At 31.9% G+C, this 18,275-nt stretch overlaps 1 protein-coding gene across 3 annotated transcripts; it reads right to left on the bottom strand.

Annotated features, from left to right (window-relative positions):
• Positions 1 to 276: 276 nt before the first annotated feature.
• On the bottom strand, positions 277 to 15,392 carry LOC122530965 (S phase cyclin A-associated protein in the endoplasmic reticulum-like). 3 transcript variants are annotated; one of them, XM_043658413.1, is made up of 5 exons: positions 14,971 to 15,392; positions 11,926 to 12,117; positions 3,118 to 3,291; positions 1,567 to 1,597; positions 277 to 500 (listed from the first exon to the last, which is right to left on the bottom strand). In XM_043658413.1, the coding sequence occupies exons 1-5, from the start codon at positions 15,322 to 15,324 to the stop codon at positions 487 to 489; spliced, it is 765 nt and encodes a 254-aa protein (XP_043514348.1). In that variant the 5' UTR covers positions 15,325 to 15,392; the 3' UTR covers positions 277 to 486. The 3 variants fall into 3 exon arrangements, with proteins under 3 accessions (XP_043514348.1, XP_043514346.1, XP_043514347.1); XM_043658411.1 differs by lacking the exon at positions 277 to 500 and adding an exon at positions 560 to 1,155; XM_043658412.1 differs by lacking the exon at positions 277 to 500 and having other exon boundaries at positions 1,055 to 1,597.
• Positions 15,393 to 18,275: the final 2,883 nt, after the last annotated feature.

Here is an 18,275-nt window from a genome sequence, read left to right as displayed (position 1 = left end):
ACTCCAACATCACACACGAATACCTCCTAACTAAAACAGAATCACCTTTCTGCAACACCTGCTACATGAATGCAGAAAATACCGAAACCTAAAAAGTAAATACGGATTAAACCAAAACACCGCTCTAACCTGCCAGAAAAAAAAAACAAAAAAAAAACGTTATCAATTACCTAAAGGAGACCCAACTGCTAGACCAGATATAAAGAGAAAATTCCAGCACGTCGCTAAAGACCTCGCAGTCGACTCTAAACCCCCATATAAAAAAAAAAAGTATTAAATTCTATTCAACCAAAGTTCCATTAACGTTGAAAAATCATATGACATAGTTTGTTATAACTTTTTACTGTTTTAAATTTTTTCAATTCCATGATGAGTTACAAAATTTCCAGGTATGTAAATGTTCCTAAAACACTATATTAACTTTAAATTAATAATTATGTTAAATTAATTATTATTTGAAGATCAATGTAATCCTCTGCTGTCTCGTTACATTTCCAACGCTGTAAAAACAAAAAATTTATTTCTTTTTATGAATTTGATAGAAATTAAATATAAATCCCAAGTATTTAAGTAAAATTGAAAGTTCATTTAAGCGATAAAATAATATAAAGTAAAATTCCAGTGACATATTGATATCTTGAATAACCAAAGCCCACCAAAAAGTATATGGACAATGTAACTTAACTTGTTCTAATACATTTAAATATGTGAATCTTATTTCATTTCCTACATTGGAATTTTTTAAAATTGTTCTTTCTCAAAATATTTAAAAAAACCACAATTTCCCACGTACATGTATTTTCTATAAGTACATGTATAAAATGAGAGAGATACTTGAAGATTGAATCGCTTGAACAAAAATCAAAAACTAGGATTGCAACTAAGTTAAACTAAGATGAATAACAGAAAAAGAAATTTTAAATAACATAAATAATTAAATACATACTGTATATACTATAAACTGAAAATTGCACTTTCGTTGTAATATAATATTTAACAAAAAAAATTAATTGTTCATTAAACAAAACATATACGTATGTAAATCTCGGGTGATGGTCAACGTGTTGAGGAAAACTCGAGATAATCGTTAGCAGCACTATTAATTTAATAATGTCTCAAAGAGGAAAAACTTGCATTCTCTGCAGCTATTGTTTCCTGTAAAAAAAAAAAACCCTTCGATTGTTAAAAGTGACGAATTCTAGGCAAAAATTGTTGCCCCCCCCCCCCCTAGTTTCTTCTTCGTCAATTAGATCTAACTTCTTAGGATTGTTCAATGGATGTGTTCGATATAAATAGGTGGACGTCGAGTGCCAGCCTCGAGACAGGTGAAACAACCTTTTCAACGATGGACGTACCAAGCAACAATTTTCTCGAAACTGTTCGTCGAACTTTCGCGCAATAGAAATAATGGTCCTGCAGTTAACTACGTCCGTGAAGTGTTTGTCGCGTGCAAACACAGAGAAACTTAAAAGAGATACACGTATAAACGGACTAATCGTATCCTAACTGGGGACGATTACGGACCGACCGAGTCCTTCAGCAAACGAACCAATGGATTTAGCTTACCGTCGTCGGAATTTCTGTACTCCTCCAGCAACTGTGAAACATAGAACATCGTGTTGACTTGCTTGAATTTTCTTTCCCTATCCTGTTTTTTTTTTTTTTTTCTTTTTTGAACGTTAGCGATAGAAGGTACGAACATGCTGCTAGGTATATTTACCACTCGTTATGTATAGATTGATGTATTACTTTATTCTTTTTATTGCAATCGTTCTTACTATTTTTTGCTTATATAGATATAAGTATTATTTTTTACTAAAGATCTTTTTGTAGGCATTCGATTGTAGCGAACGATTTTCGATGAGTTTTTGAAAAATCATCGTAGAACTCAAAGGAGATAGATTTTTCCTTGGACTGTTTTATAAAAGGTTAAGGTGAAGCATTCGAATGAAATAACGAAGAATTTTGTTTACGTGAAAAAATTTTACTGAATTTTAGGAGAGATGGAAATAAATATTTTGGTAATTATTTAGAATAGGGTGTACTATCGTCGATTTCGATGATGTTCAAATATATGCTGTCAATGTTACAATTCTGAATAACCTTTTTCTGTAGAGCAATTTGTGTAAAACAACTTGTGTTCTGTATCTTGTAAATAATAATAAAACGTAAATTGTATTCGGTGTATTTTGTATATCATCACGTATAATCTGGTATACAAGTATACCATTACATATAATTTATATACATGGTAAAAATATATAGTAGAAAGTTTAAAATATAGATGACATGAGATGATCCAGAATTTTATAAAGAGAGTGAGATATTATGTTATATAAATAAATAGAACTAATGAATTTTAAATTTTCTTTTTTTCATACTGCATATATTCAATAATATGTGTTTTGATTAATTTAAATTAGATTTAAGTTTTTCAATGGCAACATCTAAATTTATTAAATTTATTTTTTTATTGTTTACTAAATTTATCTAAATTTACTAAATTTATTTTTATATTAATCTAAATTTCTAAATTTATTTTTATATTATTTTACATTAATTACGTTATATTAATTGATTCATCGACAATTATTTCTCACTAGTGTTGCCGATCACATAACAGACCGATATTAATCTAAAATTCAGAGATTCTTCTTTATTTATGTTAAAAATAATTGAAGTGCTCATATAACGATGTAATATAATTTTAATCTAAATTTAACTAAAGTTCTTTTTGTAAATATCTCAAAAACTACGAGTTATATCTGGATTGCCGATTTTTACAAATTTATAGAGAATTTGAAGATCACAGAAACAACACATAGGATGCAGGTAATGTGGAAAGATATACAAAATATCTAAAGTGTCTAACATAACATACAATTAATAAGATACAACTAATAGAAATAAATTTCTATTTAGATTCTTTATATTCATAAAAGTTTGTCTTTTAATGATAGTCTAGACAAGAATTACTTAAAACGTTGACCTTGACAATTCATCATGGACGAAATGGACGAAATGTACTCTAAATAATTACCAAATCGCGAGAAAATTAAACTCGTCGAAAAAAAAGAGTGACAAGAAACAGAATTGTTTATAAAATGATCGACTTACCTGGTAAGATAATTCGCAAGACAGAATCGCTGTAGCCTCTGGATTTTGATGCGTGGCTGCCAAGAGCGTCGGGAAAATATACGACATTAGCCCTGGAGCCCCATAAAACGGAAACGGAAGAGTACATAGTTGCTGAAGAACGCTCGGTCCTGCCCCAGCCGATTGAAGTACCAACTGGAACAAACATTAAAATGGAACATTAAAATCAACTAACTACAATCCCTCGAATTGAGAATCACTCGCGACTTTTTTCACATTTTACAAGTTTTCAGTAAAATTGACAGATATGAAATAATGAATTTTGTTAAATTTAAATTTTGTTAAATAATTATAAAGTACTGCGCACGTATACACATTACTGTGTTTCTTTCTTTTTGTCTCAGAGCTGTTTTTCTATCGCTTGCAGAATTAGAATGTAAAATCGTAAAATTTCTGGAGAGACAATTTTCTTGAAGTAAATTTTGACAGGAGAAAAATTAAAATTTGGCGTATGTTTTACATACTAAATTTTTGTAATTTTCTGAATTTCCGAATTAGGAATCATTTCTTGTTAGTACTATAGTAAATACTTAATGAATCTATATATATAAGTCTAATAATATAATATATTACTATATATTATTATATTGTAATATGTAAGTATTTTATATATATATAAATACAAGTCTAGTAACATGATTTATTAATATGCACAATATTCTAATATTTAATAAATTTGTAATTCAATTCAACAATTCTTCAATTTTACCAAAAAAAAAAAAAAAAAAGAAAATGTAAAACATTGAAAATTATGAGGAACATTAAATTAAATTAAATGTGTTTTATATATATATTTTTTATTTTTTTTTGGTAAAACTGAAGAATTGTTGAATTGAATTACAAATTTATTAAATATTAGAATATTGTACATATTAATAATTCATGTTACTAGACTTGTGTATATATATATATATAAAATATAAAACATATAAAAATGTAAAACATTGAAAATTATGAGAATTCACATTAAATTAAATGTGAATACTGGAGCAATAAATTTTTCCATGCTAAACAGATCATTTCTAATTTCAAGTAATACAAAGTTCAAGACTTTACATAATCTCGATTTCTTTTATATATTTGCAAGCGATCTGAATTCAATGACTAGTCAATTCTTTCAAATATATCTGCCGAACGCCTAGATTCTTATCTCGAAATATATCTGTCCGCACGATGATTAACTTTCCATTGCAAAACACCCACATGGGAGCAGCAAAGCGAGTAGTCTTGCGGCTCGCCGTTGCGGAACGAAGATGGTTAATTAAAACGAGTTAAACGCGCCGCGATGTCGTTAATTTTCTCAAACGTCGTGGGAAACGACGCACCTATAATCCAGGTGTTGGAAACGCGACAAGCTCGAGGAACAAGAAAACGTCCCGGTACATCTGCGGTTCAACAAGTGTCCTCGGGCCAGCTTTGTGCACCTGTGGAAATGTCTCCTGCAGGAAGTACCCACATTACGAAATTTTTATTTCTTCACCTACATCCCTCGTTACATGCCGCGTGTATATTGCCTCTGGCGTGCAATGCCTCAACGATCAAAAACTGCAAGTGTGCATTTCGATCGGACGAACTCGTTAATAATTCAAGATCGTGCTGCAACGTTCCGAAGAAGAGAAGACGAAACGATGGAAAATATCCGCGAACAATATACTATTGCTAGCTTCGTAATTTATTTGTTTCCCAGTTTTTTTTTTTTTTTTTCTTAGTTTATTTATACCGCCGAACGGTTATGTTTGACCGACATCGTTTGAAACCGTATCGATTAAAAATTAATTTATTATTAATTTATTATTCAAATCAGATTTATATTTATGTGAATTTGTCTATTTTGCGTGACATAACAGTAGAACTGCAATATTTGAACGTCCCATATAAATAAATAAATGAATAAATAAGGCGCTGGATGTTGCAATAGTATTCTTTCACTCAACGCGTAAAAAGTCTCGGGATATTTTCTATTCACAATTTTACTTTTATTTTGTTTAATATTGTGTTTCATTATAACGTTTAAATTTACATTTTATTATTACAATTTTGTTTTTAATATTTAATATTTCTTGCAAAAATATAAAATCTTTTAATTATAATAAAATAGAAAAATAAAATCTTTTAATTGCACGTATATTTTATTGCATCTGATATTTCTTTTTAATATTTAACACATATTGTAGATAATGAAAAACTATAAACTACATATATGTTTTATAAACTATAACATTTTGTAGATTTTTTTCGTACAAAGTACTTTATTTTTAATATTAACTATTATTATACTATTAATAATATTAATATTAATTATATAATAATATATATCATATAATATTAATATTAATTATAACTATATTGATATTATTATTAAGTACTTTATTTTTAATATTAACTATTAATTATATTAATATTATTTTTCACAATACAAATTTATTTATTAACATTTAGATAGTTTTTTTTATTGCATAAAACATCATTTGAATTTTTCCCAATTTTAAAACAGATACATACATGCTTGTTCGAGGAGTTGAACAGGAATGCAAGTACCCAACTACCTCAGTCTTTAATTCTACATTATGTTAAGCGAAGGACACATTGTACCGATAAATTACGCGGTACACCATGGCAAACCTTTTCCCTCGGCGTATCATTTTCTGCGTTATTTTAAGATCATTTTTACGCCGCGTAAAACCGCCTACTAGATTTACGACAATCGTGGATCCTATGTATTTTTATCGTATTTAAAACGCTTCCCAGCAGATTAACTACTCGAGTAACATGCACAGAACGCTTCGCTGAACGATTCGCGCTAGTACAAAGGGATTCGCGTATGCGATTCATCCACAAACCTATCCTGAAACCAGCCATCGTTCAAACGATATATATTACAAACATAACGAATCGAATAATATATTATTTTACTTTATTTAGCTAGACGCGTTAACATCTAACAAGTATTATATCATTTCTAGCTAGATTAATTTATTTCAACGCGAAAATAATTTCTCTCTTTGAATTATTTCATTGTTTGGCTAATTTTGAGTTTCATTCAATTCATTTCACTCAAACGATTCAGATAGGTATATTTTCTATCGATATCAAGTCAAGATTAGTTGAGAAAGATTGAAGAAAAATACAATGAAACACATTTCGATTATTGTATCTCGCGAAGAAAATAAATACGTAAATGTAAAATGTGTTTGCCAACGCTGAGAAAACTACTGTGCAAAACAGTTATTGTACAATTAATTTTTTAATTAATAACTTCTGTTTTATAATAAATTTTTTTTCTTTTGTAATCATAATTAATTTTAATTGATAATTTAATTTTAAATAGTTATTGTATAATAACATTATAGTGGAAACTGCCACTGTGCACGTTAACTTTTATATACGTAATAAACTAAATTATGGAGATTATTAGATTTTGCTAATCCATCATTCACGTTTTCACAAAAATATAAAAATACTTCTTCTTTCTGTTTCTTTAAGCCTGTACTCCGAGCGTTCATTTTAATTCTCTGTTATACTGAAAAAGTGTATAATATACCATATATGTAATAAAATAAATGTTATTAAAGCAATTATATATTAAACTAGATTAGTTCGCCACATCAAATTGTTGTTTCCCATTTCCCATTTTCCAAATGAACTGTGCGGAGGCCTGCTGTAAAAATCCTGGCGCATTTTTACCTGATACCTCGACTAAGGCGACTAAAGATAAAGGGAAAGGAAATTCTCCTAAGCAGAACAATTAGATAGGAGAAGGCTGATCCCGATATCTCGAAAAATAGAGCTCGATAGTCGCTAGTAGTAGAAGGCGTCGCGACGTTTCTCTCCGAGGCGCCAGACTGTCACATATTTTCACGGTATAGTCGGTTCCGTGACTGGAAATATCCGAACGAATACCAGGGGAAAATGTTCAGCCGGTAATCTCTCCTCTGGACATACCTGCTTTTTTTCTTCTGTGGAATTTTCGTTATCGAACCACTTTTTGTTCCTGTCTAGAATATTTTTCCTTTCTTCTTTTTTTTTTTTTTTTTTTGTATCTTAACCTTTTACCTTCAGAATCAAGTTCCTCGTGATCTTTTTGCTTTAGAAATTGTTGTGTTGATGCATGTCGTCACGAACTATCGAACTGTTTATTTAAATGTAAATTTTAGAATAATTTAATACATCAAGTTTGAGATAATTCACTTGCTAAACTAACTAAAGTATATTTTACTAATATTGCAGTGAAACGTGACTATCACGATTGTATGTTGTTTAAAACAAATCCAAAAAAACGCATCTGTATAGAGATTACAAGATATTAAGTTTGCAAAGTAATAATAATTATTATAATTAATAATTACATATATAAATATCGATTAAGTTTGCAAAGTAATAATAATTAATGATTATTATAATTAATAATTACATATATAAATATCGATTATTTGTAATACTAATTATGTATAAATATTAATAATTATTGATAATTAAGTAAAATAATTATTTACTAGTTTGCAACCTTGTAATCTCTAAATACATTTTCAGATTGGTTTCAAATTTTGCAAATATAACCGCAATAATCATCTCTCATTACAGTGTTAACGAAATTTCAATATGTTTTATATAACACATATAATACACTATTCAAGTTTCATGAATCACTGTACTTGCATTAAATATCTCGTAATTCTAAGTTTGTTTCAAATTTGATATAATCATGACAATTATGTCTCGTTACAGTGTTAATGAAATTCCAAAATATTTTATCTAACACGCAGAATGCATGTACTATAATAAGCGTTCCAACATGAATGAAAAAATTGATGCCATTTCGAAGTAACACAAGCGCTCAAAGTACAAAGGATTTAGAAACGATCGTGGAATATTTAAAATAATAATATCGACGAGATTGACTTTCAAAATAATCGGAGGGAAAATATTCGTTGTCGCGAAAGCGAAGAGTCGCCATTTTGGCTTGATAACCACTCGAATAATTATAGAAGCTATGCTGAACCAGTCTTGAAAGTTACATACGCGTGTTTGTCGCGTGTCCGCGAACTTGGCAATAAAGTTACTGAAACAGGCAGAAATAAATTGCCCCAGCAAACAAGAATATTCGAGAGGAATTCGAGGAGGAAGACTTCCCGAATTGATACACCGCGGCCAAACACGACAGTGTTTTGCTTTTCCAATAAAGATTATCAATGAATTTTGTTCTCTTGAAATTTGCAACTCTGAATTTTGTAACTTAAGTTCTGAGAAACTAAAAATCTTAAAATTTGGGGAGCTGTAATTATCTTTGCGTTTCGTGTTGGCGCAATTGAGTATTAATTGAGATATAATAATAATAATAATAATAATAAATGATAACACAGAGATAATGATTAATATTAATGTTTAGCTACAATATTAAGCTGTGATTAATATTAATTTTAATATTATCAATTATAATAATTATTAATATAATTATTAAATAAATAATATTATTATTAATGATAAATTTAATTTTAATTAAATATTTAGCAAAAAAACCAGTTTAAATTCAAAATGACGCGAAAATGGCGAGAAGATTGATCGAACATTGGAAAACAGAGAGGAGCAATCCTAACTTAGAAGCCCATTCAAGAAATACTCCGTTCAAAGTAATGATATATACATATATATTTTATTAACATTAAAACGACCAATCTCCAATACCTATCATTACGATTAAATAATAATAATTAAAATAAACAGATCTATGCAATCACTTGTCAATATTAATTTTCATAAAAATACCTGTGTTTTCCCTGAAATTGTAAAAGAAAAAAGACCTAAAATCTATCATATCGACGTAGATATGCAACTTTTTCCAATAATAAATCAAAATATTATGATAATATTATTCTTCAAACATCTACGTCATTCGACGCAAACGAAAAGAACATACTATTATAATTCTTTATATCATGAGTCATTGGTTTTCGTACATCAAGTAAAAATGAAAAATAATTTCTTAGCAATCTGTGGATGGATGGATTGTGAATTATTTTTCTGAAAGTGATGAGAAAAGAGGAATCTGGACAGATGTTTGCATCAACAGGTACTGTATTTTTGATATTTTATATATTCTTGTGCATTACGTGCATTCTATGTAACTTTAAATTTTTTACACACCCACAATTCCCAATACACCTACTGATGGATTTCCTCTTATATTTGTACTGTGTTATCTTTTCCTATCACGTTTGTTACTCCAATTTTTATTTCTGTCTTTTCCCGCTGTTTCGAACTATTGTTTCAGACTTAACACTTTGCAATAATTTGGAATACTTTTGGTATGTACCAACACTGATCTCTCAAAAATTGAAACTTTATTTTCAATCGTAAAATGCTATAAACATATACCATCCAATCTTTCAAGATATACATAATGTTACATCCGACTGATCCATTTTTCAAGATTAATTTGGATTAATTAATTTATCATTTAGTGCGACAATTTACTATTATTTAAAAATATATAAATTTTAAAATATATAAAATATTTATATAATACATATTTTAAAATTTACTATTTATTAAAAACTCCTTTCCAAAGGATCAACTCTAAAAAAAAAGAAAACAAAAAACCGCTATCAACACTCGAAAAACATTACTCGCGAGACAACTCGATATTTAAAACCCCGAAAATCCCCAGGGGCCGCGATTTATCGACGAAAATTCATCGATTTATCGGCGACACGTGGAATATTTATCCGCGATCGAACGAGGGACCCGCGGGCCATCGATCCTCGGAACGGACGATCGAGTCACCCGGTAGATTCGCGTGAAATGCAGCCCGTAACACGCAACGAAGAAGGAAGAAGCTGTTAGACACAACACACTCAGCGGACCTCCCATCAATATACGGCCGAATGCAGTTAAGATATATTTACACGGTTCCATTCCATACGTCAGCCCCGGTGCAGCCGTGGCCTGCGAGGAGGGTGCATCAATCCAGCGCGTGCTGGATGCAACGGATCGGGGGGAGATCTGTTGCGTTGAGTGCACCGACGACGTCGCGCATTCGTCTTTCGCCGCCTTTTTTAAGGAGAGCCGCCACCACCACCATCACCACTCGCTGGCTGCGCTTGCCTGCCGAAAGTGCATCCGATACGGGACGGGGAAACTAGCGGAAAAACGCTTTTAACCTTTAACTACCCGGTCGATTCGGCCGGTGAATTGTGTGAGGGGGCCATTAGGGGGACAACGACGACGACGACGACGACGATTTATGCGTGTTGCCCGGCTTTGCTTTTCCTTGGGGAACTTTCCGGTGTGGACATGATTTCGGAAATTTTCTCAGAATCGTACTAGAAATTGTAGTAACTTGCTTGCTGATTTGGAGGAGTTTCATTCCCATCGTTGCGACAGACGACTGTATATACTGTGTCTCTCTGTCTCTCAGTTTTCATAGAAGTAATGACTATGGAGATAGCTTCGAATTGGATTTTTTTTCTGTAACTCTTGGAGATTTCTTTCAGAATCGTATTAGAAATTGTAGTAAACTCGTTTGATGTTCAACTTGCTTGCTAATTTGGAGGAGTTTCATTCCCATCGTTGCGACTGTATATACTGTGTCTCTCTGTCTCTCAGTTTTCATAGAAGTAATGATTATGGAGATAGCTTCGAACTGGATTTTTTTTCTGTAACTCCTGGAGATTTTTTCAGAATCGTATTCTGGAGATTGTAGCGAACTCGTTAGGTGTTTATTTCGTTGTTTGCTAACTTGGAGAGTTTGCTTCTGTCGATTATAGTTTGAAGAACTATATTTGCAGGTTTTCAAAGAAATCCGTTAATAGAATAGGAAATACTGAGCAATTTAGAATTTATTTTTCTATATCTTTGATCTATATCCTTGATTTCTACATCATGGGGGGACGTAATTTTGAAAATTTTCTTAGAATCGTGTTGGAGATTGTAATAAATTCGTTTGTAAATTAGTATTTGCCTATGCGTACCTACATATGTACACGATAATTAATAATCTTTTTATTATAAATTTTATTAAAAATTAAGATTAAGAATTGTAATATCGTTGTATTTTAATTCAATTTCACAAGTATATCTATAATCTTTTAATTTCAATTAACCAGTTAAAATGCTTATCATAATTAGTAGAGATATGAATTTTACTTACTTATCTATACTAATATGTATAATTTTTTTCATAATAAGTAATAAATTAAATAATGACCGAATTTAATATTGCAAAAACGTTAGTGTGTAAATTGCATTAATTACACAGACGACGTATAGATACATGTATTTAGAAGTAATATAAATTTGATATTACTTGCTAGTTACACGAATATTTTAAATTTTCGTCGATATTTAGTTCCGCTTGCTGCATGAAATATGTATTAAAAAAAAAAACAATCAACCGAATAAAAATATTTCAGACCGATGTATAGAGTAACAATCTCTCAAACATCGTAGTATCAATCCGAGTATCAATGAAAGTCATTATACGTAGATATTTCCAAGCTAGAGAATGACATTTCACTCGACATACTTCGTGCGAGCATCTTCGTTGAAGAATAATTATTCAAATGAATTTTAAAATAAACCGTGGTCACTGAGGTCAAGCATGTCTAAAAATTCAATATTCAAGAGCTATGTTTTAAGTAATAACTTGGCCACGATCGATTCTGACAGACCATCGCGTTTCCTGCGTTACACTTTGGGAAACATATCGTGGAAATGACACGGAATAACGATGATTTTAATTCGTAGAACGATTCCTCGAAGGATGCCGCTTACCTGATTTTCCGGGTTGTTAACTGCAAAATATCCCAGAACCTGGAACAGTTCTGACAGGATGTAAGTACCACTAGTGTTCTGCGCAGATCCAATTTCCGGCTTGTGCGATATTGGATCTCGTGATAATCGAGTTATCACATGACTAGCTATCAGTCGCCATTGCAAGCTGGTACCTTCGGCTCCTAAGAGATTCTGAAATCAAAAGGAATTCGAATTTCCATAAACTAATAGTTTATAAGTCTAGTTTTGTAGACAGCACGTAAGTTTCTGCATATTTCATATTTTTATACATCTAATGATAAAAATGAAATTTAAACTTTATTTCGTTCATCGACCCTTAATACGATGATTTAAAATTAAATAATTTTTTTAATATTATTATTAATTTCGAAGGAGAGATCTCGACAACGCAGCGATTTACTCTGCATTAATAAAATTTTATTCTGTGTTTTAAATTGTCCGCGATAAAGATTGAAAGTAAAATTCAATTAATGGTGTTACGATATTAAAATTAAATTATTGATCGCAATACTATTTGAGATTTAAATATTGCAATGGCAAGCATTATGTTCTGAATACTTTATGTATTTTGATTTAATTTCATTTTACTTCAATTTTATTTTATTGTTAGATTCATATTTATAATGTCACAACATATTTATGTTGCAATACATTTGTTATATCATCTTCAATTTTTGTAATCTAACATAAGTTATTATCATCATCTAATAATGATACTATTTGCAAATTATTACGACAATTGCATATTATGTGAATTAAGTTACTTAACTTTGAAATCTTTATTTCAATTCAATTGTATTACTAAAATGTAAAATACAAAATAGAATCAAGTGATGAATAATCTGAGGATTAAACCATTATATTTTATATAATTTTGGAAATCATATGCATTCAAAAATAATTACACAGTCAGATCCAAAATGTGTAAAATCACAATACACAGTTGAACATTTCAGAGTTATACGTAATTTACTTAAATAAGTATTTTACGTTAATAAAAAAGAAACTTTCCAATCGTTCGATCATTTATCGTTTCAATTTTCTACCAGTGTGTCAATTTGACACCAAACGGATAAGTTGAATGATGGATATAGTTCTTCAACTTATTGTCTCTAATATTCAACGAGCAAGTCTCTTTGAAACGCAACGAGAGACAGACACCTCTCCCCCCCCCCCCCCCCGGCGGTGATTAAAGAACACAGCCGGATATCGTTGTCAGAAAGTCAAAGAGAATAGATAATAAACGTTGGTTTTTCGGCAAACGCCGGCTGTACGGTACCGCAAGGATAATCGGAGCTGTGCCCCATGAGACTCAGCAGGCTCTCTCCGATGGGACACCGGATAGCCCTTATGGCTTTTGCGGACGGGGGCGCGAGCCTTCGATTCAATTCGTGGTTTGATCATTGCGTACCACACGAGAGGGCTTTCTATCTTGACAGGCGAACCCCCCTACGATATACGATATATCTTTGTCGCGTTATCTACGATAGTAGATACGATTCGATCTAATAAGGAATTGACTAGCGACTCTAGCTGTCCAGGCAATGAGAACCGAATCAAAATTTCAATTTCAACCGGAAGTCGCGCTAGTATATCGCTTCTCGCTGATTTGTTTTCACAGTTTGCGGTTTAATAAGATGAAGAACTGTCGCTGTAAAGATTGGGACAAGGTGAAGGAGTTAACCCTTTGTCCTTTCCCTTTACCTCATTTAGGCTTGTTAATTGATCGAACGTCGCGTTCTATTGGTTAGGGAAACGAATCGTTGCCCGATCCTTTCTGTCGCATTTGTTCCTTTTCAGGACAACGAAAGGACTCTCGTTTACTGTATTACGTAAAACGACACGACGAATTTGATTGAAATGTCAAAACAAAATAGAAATTTAACGTAAAATGTTAAAAATGTTACGGTACTGAGAACTTTTGTGAAAAACCTGCTCTGTTTTGGTTCTTCGGTCCGTGAACTGAATTTGATAACTTACAAAACATCATACACTTGAGTAAACTATTATTTTTATTTATATATAATTAATTACGATATATAGTACAATAATATATTAATTTATTTAATTTATTATTAAGTCATAGTACAGTATATATTAATATATATACACAAGTGCAGTATATATTAATTTATTTAATTTATTATTAATATATAGTACTTAAATATTATAAATCCATAGTACTGTAGTATTATTAATTTATAGTACTTTAGGTACAGTATTAATATATTAATTTTATTTTAATTAATATATTAACTTATTTAATTTATTATTAATTTATAATACAGTATATATTAATATATATATACATAAGTACAGTATATATTAATTTATTTAATTTATTATTAATATATAGTACTTAAGTATTATAAATCCATAATCTTACAGTATTATTAATTTATAGTACTTAAGGTATAGCATTAATATATTAATTTTATTTTAATTAATATATTAACTTATTTAATTTATTATTAATTTATAGTACAGTATATATTAATATATATATATATACATAAGTACAGTATATATTAATTTATTTAATTTATTATTAATATATAGTACTTAAGTATTATAAATCCATAATATTACAGTATTATTAATTTATAGTACTTAACGTATAGTATTAATATATTAATTTTATTTTAATTAATATGTTATAATATATTAACTTTTATTTAATTTATTATTAATATATAGTACAAGTATTATAAATCCACAGTACTATAGCATTATTAATTTATAATACTTAAAGTATAGTATTAATATATTAATTTATTTCATTATTAATTTATAGTACAACAATATATTAATTTATATATTAATTATTTAATTATATATTAATTTATTTAAATTCTGAGCCTGAAATTCATTCCAGAATCAATGATTGACTCAGCTTGAAAATTTGCCACGATCAGTAAATCTCGTCGCTCTATCCACTCTTGCCACGCGACTGTCTTTCAAAATCGAGGAATCGAACAACAACAAAAAATCGATTAAAAGAAGAAACTACTTCTGACTACTCACCTGTAATTTCTGGATGTTCAATCCAGCGGTCGATTTAAGTAGCCTAAGGCTGCGAACGATGAGAATCCTCATTGATTGGGAGACGGTGATCTGATTGGGGGTCGGTGAGGATCCTTTCTGATTTTGCGGCGTGAGCGCGACCGCGGCGTAAAGCGCGCCGATCGCGCCCGCAGCTTCGGTCGAGGCCAGCGTCGAGAGGATGTGCGACTCGACGTTCGTCTGCTCGACGTTGTTGTTGTTGCCTTCGTGAACAGATCCCGCCTCTTGATCCGTTGACTTCTTTAAGTGGCAACAGATGCGACAGAGCAAATCGTACGAGGACAGAAGAACTGGCGACTCGTGGTCCTGATCCATGAAGAAGTCGGCTTCGATCAACGCTCGACTGTGACGGAACACTCGATCTATTAGCCCTCCCGTTACCAAGTATCTGAAACACGATTATTGACGATGAGATTAACCAAAAATTCATTTTTCAGAGTCTCTTTTCGTACAATTTGCTGATCTCTGATTTAACCTCTTGCGCTGGAATGACGTGCCACGCACGCCGAAAAGTTTTTGTTTCAAAATTACACTAATTATACTATTTTCTCAGTTTTATGTACATTGAGGTATAACCGAGGCAAAACAAATAATAAATTTATTACCTCCTAATAATTTCTATCCAGTGATATACCGGTTCAATTTAAAAAAAGAAGACGAGTTATTGTGTACGATTTGGTCACTCGTTATGGTCCGTGAACCAGTTACTAGCGCAAGAGGTTAAAAACCAGTCAACGTGTCTATCAATCGATGTAAAATTAACAAAAACCTTCGGCGTTGATGTTCAGTATTGGTTGTAGTTGTATTTGTATTAGTTTGTACGATCATTTCGTTTCTTAAAGTTCTTAAAATTGTATATAGATCAAGGTAACATTCGGTATTTTTTACAATTGTTTAACTTCATCATGTATATTTGAAGAAAACGAAGAAATTTTTGAGACGATTGTGTGGAATCAATTAGTTAATAAAAGATCTTTAGTGTTAGTTGTTTAGTTTAATATTAGATTTGTAATAGTTGATGTATTGCTTGATCATTTTGTTGTATTATCCTTATTTTCTCAAAGTACGCAGGTACTCATAGGTAGTATTTAGTATTTAGTATTTATTCAAAGCTACTATAAATAATAACAATATTACACTAAAATAATTATCCTTATCCAAACTTGCATCATTTGAATGTTTTAATATCCAAATGTTATATTGCAAGAACAATATATTTTCTAATAACTAGAAAATTATCTGTTACTAGTAGATTAAACGTCCAGAACAGTATGTTTTCTAATAACTAGAAAATTATCTGTTATTAGTAAATTAAACGTTCAGACATAAGAAAATACAAAAAAAAAATGAGGATTTGAATAAAAAATTGATTTACTAAATGTAAAGTGCGTCCTTAATTACGACTAATATACATTGCAGAATTTTAAGAAGCATTTAATCTCTAAGAATCTGTACATAATCTACGTAAATTTTTGATCTATAAGAATTTACACAAATAAGAATATTGCAATTATATTCTAATTGCAGTTTCAACACTTTGAAATAAAATGTTAATTTTCTTCTTAATAAAAATCCTAAATTTTTTAATGCTTTAAGCTAAAAACATTCATGTGGTCATTTGCTTATTATGGAGGATGACAGTTCATTAAAGAAGTTCATTAAGTCGGCAGAAGAAGCAAATAAAAATCCCAAATATTTTCATGCTTTTTAATATTAATTTTCTCCTTTTATAATACTTTTAACCTCTTGCGCTAAAATGACGTGCCACACACGCCGAGAATTTTTTCTTCCCAAAATTGCAATATTTTCTCAGCTTTAAGTATATTTAAGTAAAACAAAATTAGGCAAAACCCATAAAATAATAAACAAATAATAAATAACAAATAATAAATTTATTGCCAAAACAAATAATAAATTTATTGCTTCTCAATAATTTCTATCCAGTGATATACCGATAAATTCAATTATTGTATACGGTTTGGTCGCTCGTTGTGGTTCGCAATCAATTGCCAGCGCAAGTCGATATATAATAATACTCCAAAATCTAGCGCGTGTACATGCCTCGATTCTACTTTCTCTGAAGACAAAAAGGAACCGATAGAAAGTACAACGCCGAGTTCGAGAACGACCGAAGAACGCGTTAAAACCCTCGGCCTGAAACGATCCTGAAACAAAGCTGCGAGGCCAGCTGTCACCTCCGTTGCCGGACACTTGTCAAAACCTGTTTCAAATTCTCCGGCAGCGTGCGCTCACGCCAACGTCAATCGTTCGTTAATTCCGGCTGTCCCGACTCGACAAAGAAACTGTCCCAGTCGGCGAACGGATCGCTGTGCAACAGAACAGACGACACCTCTCTCGTGCCTCTCGTTCACGGCGGCAAAGTGTGCATATGGGTACCGATAGGCGACCTCGCGTCGTAAAGCAAGCGTTGGGGGGATGTAGGCACCACGCGCGTACACGAAAGAGAAAAGAGAAGAGAGAGAGAGAGAGAGAGAGAAAAGAAAACAATGTATTGCTTACAGGACAGCATGTGCGACGGCGTAACACGAGAGGATTATAACATCAGTGGGTAATTCTGCGCGCGGAACCCAGGACGAGAAAGAGGGAACGAACACGAGCAAGCGTCGGCGCATGCGATGCTCATTCTATCGGGTTGTATATGTTTTTCTTTTCTCGTACGGCACCCATCCGCCCTTCCTTTTCACTCGGTGACCCCCCCCGACATGAGCGACCGGGGGTTGCCGAGGGTGCGCGGCTGTCAGTGCGTATTATCGCCGCCCCCCTTTCCACCGAAACACCGACATGCTTCGGCTGACGCTCGCCTCCCTGCCCCCGATCGGTATTCGAATATGAAGTAGTCCGGCTCGAGGGCCAACTGTCTCCTCTAATCATAACTAGCTGGAAGCTAATCCGACGCCAGTGAACCCGACGCGCACGCTTTTCGCCGATAGAAGGAAAGAGCAACCCTTGCCGCTGCGAACTGGTTGATGGAACTACTCGCGTATGGCCCCGGCCGTCGCCATAGTCGCTCGATTGATATGTCAAACGACATACTCGGGTCGTTTGGGGGGGAGGGGGCTAGCCAGCAACAGCTATTAATTACAAGCGATTGAAGGTGCGTCTGTTTGAAAAGTGACGTTTTCGCGAGGCATCTTCAAGGATTATATTTAATTTTTGGTGTGTCGGTATATATCGAGTCGAAGAACGAAAGGTGTGTTTCTGACTTTCATGTGTGCTCAAGGTGAATACGTACTTTGAATATTTCG

The sequence above is a fragment of the Frieseomelitta varia genome, unplaced genomic scaffold (assembly GCF_011392965.1).
Source record: "Frieseomelitta varia isolate USP_RPSP 00005682 unplaced genomic scaffold, Fvar_1.2 scaffold_368, whole genome shotgun sequence".
Taxonomy (NCBI): domain Eukaryota; kingdom Metazoa; phylum Arthropoda; class Insecta; order Hymenoptera; family Apidae; genus Frieseomelitta; species Frieseomelitta varia.
This window is presented reverse-complemented; position numbering and strand designations above follow the sequence as displayed.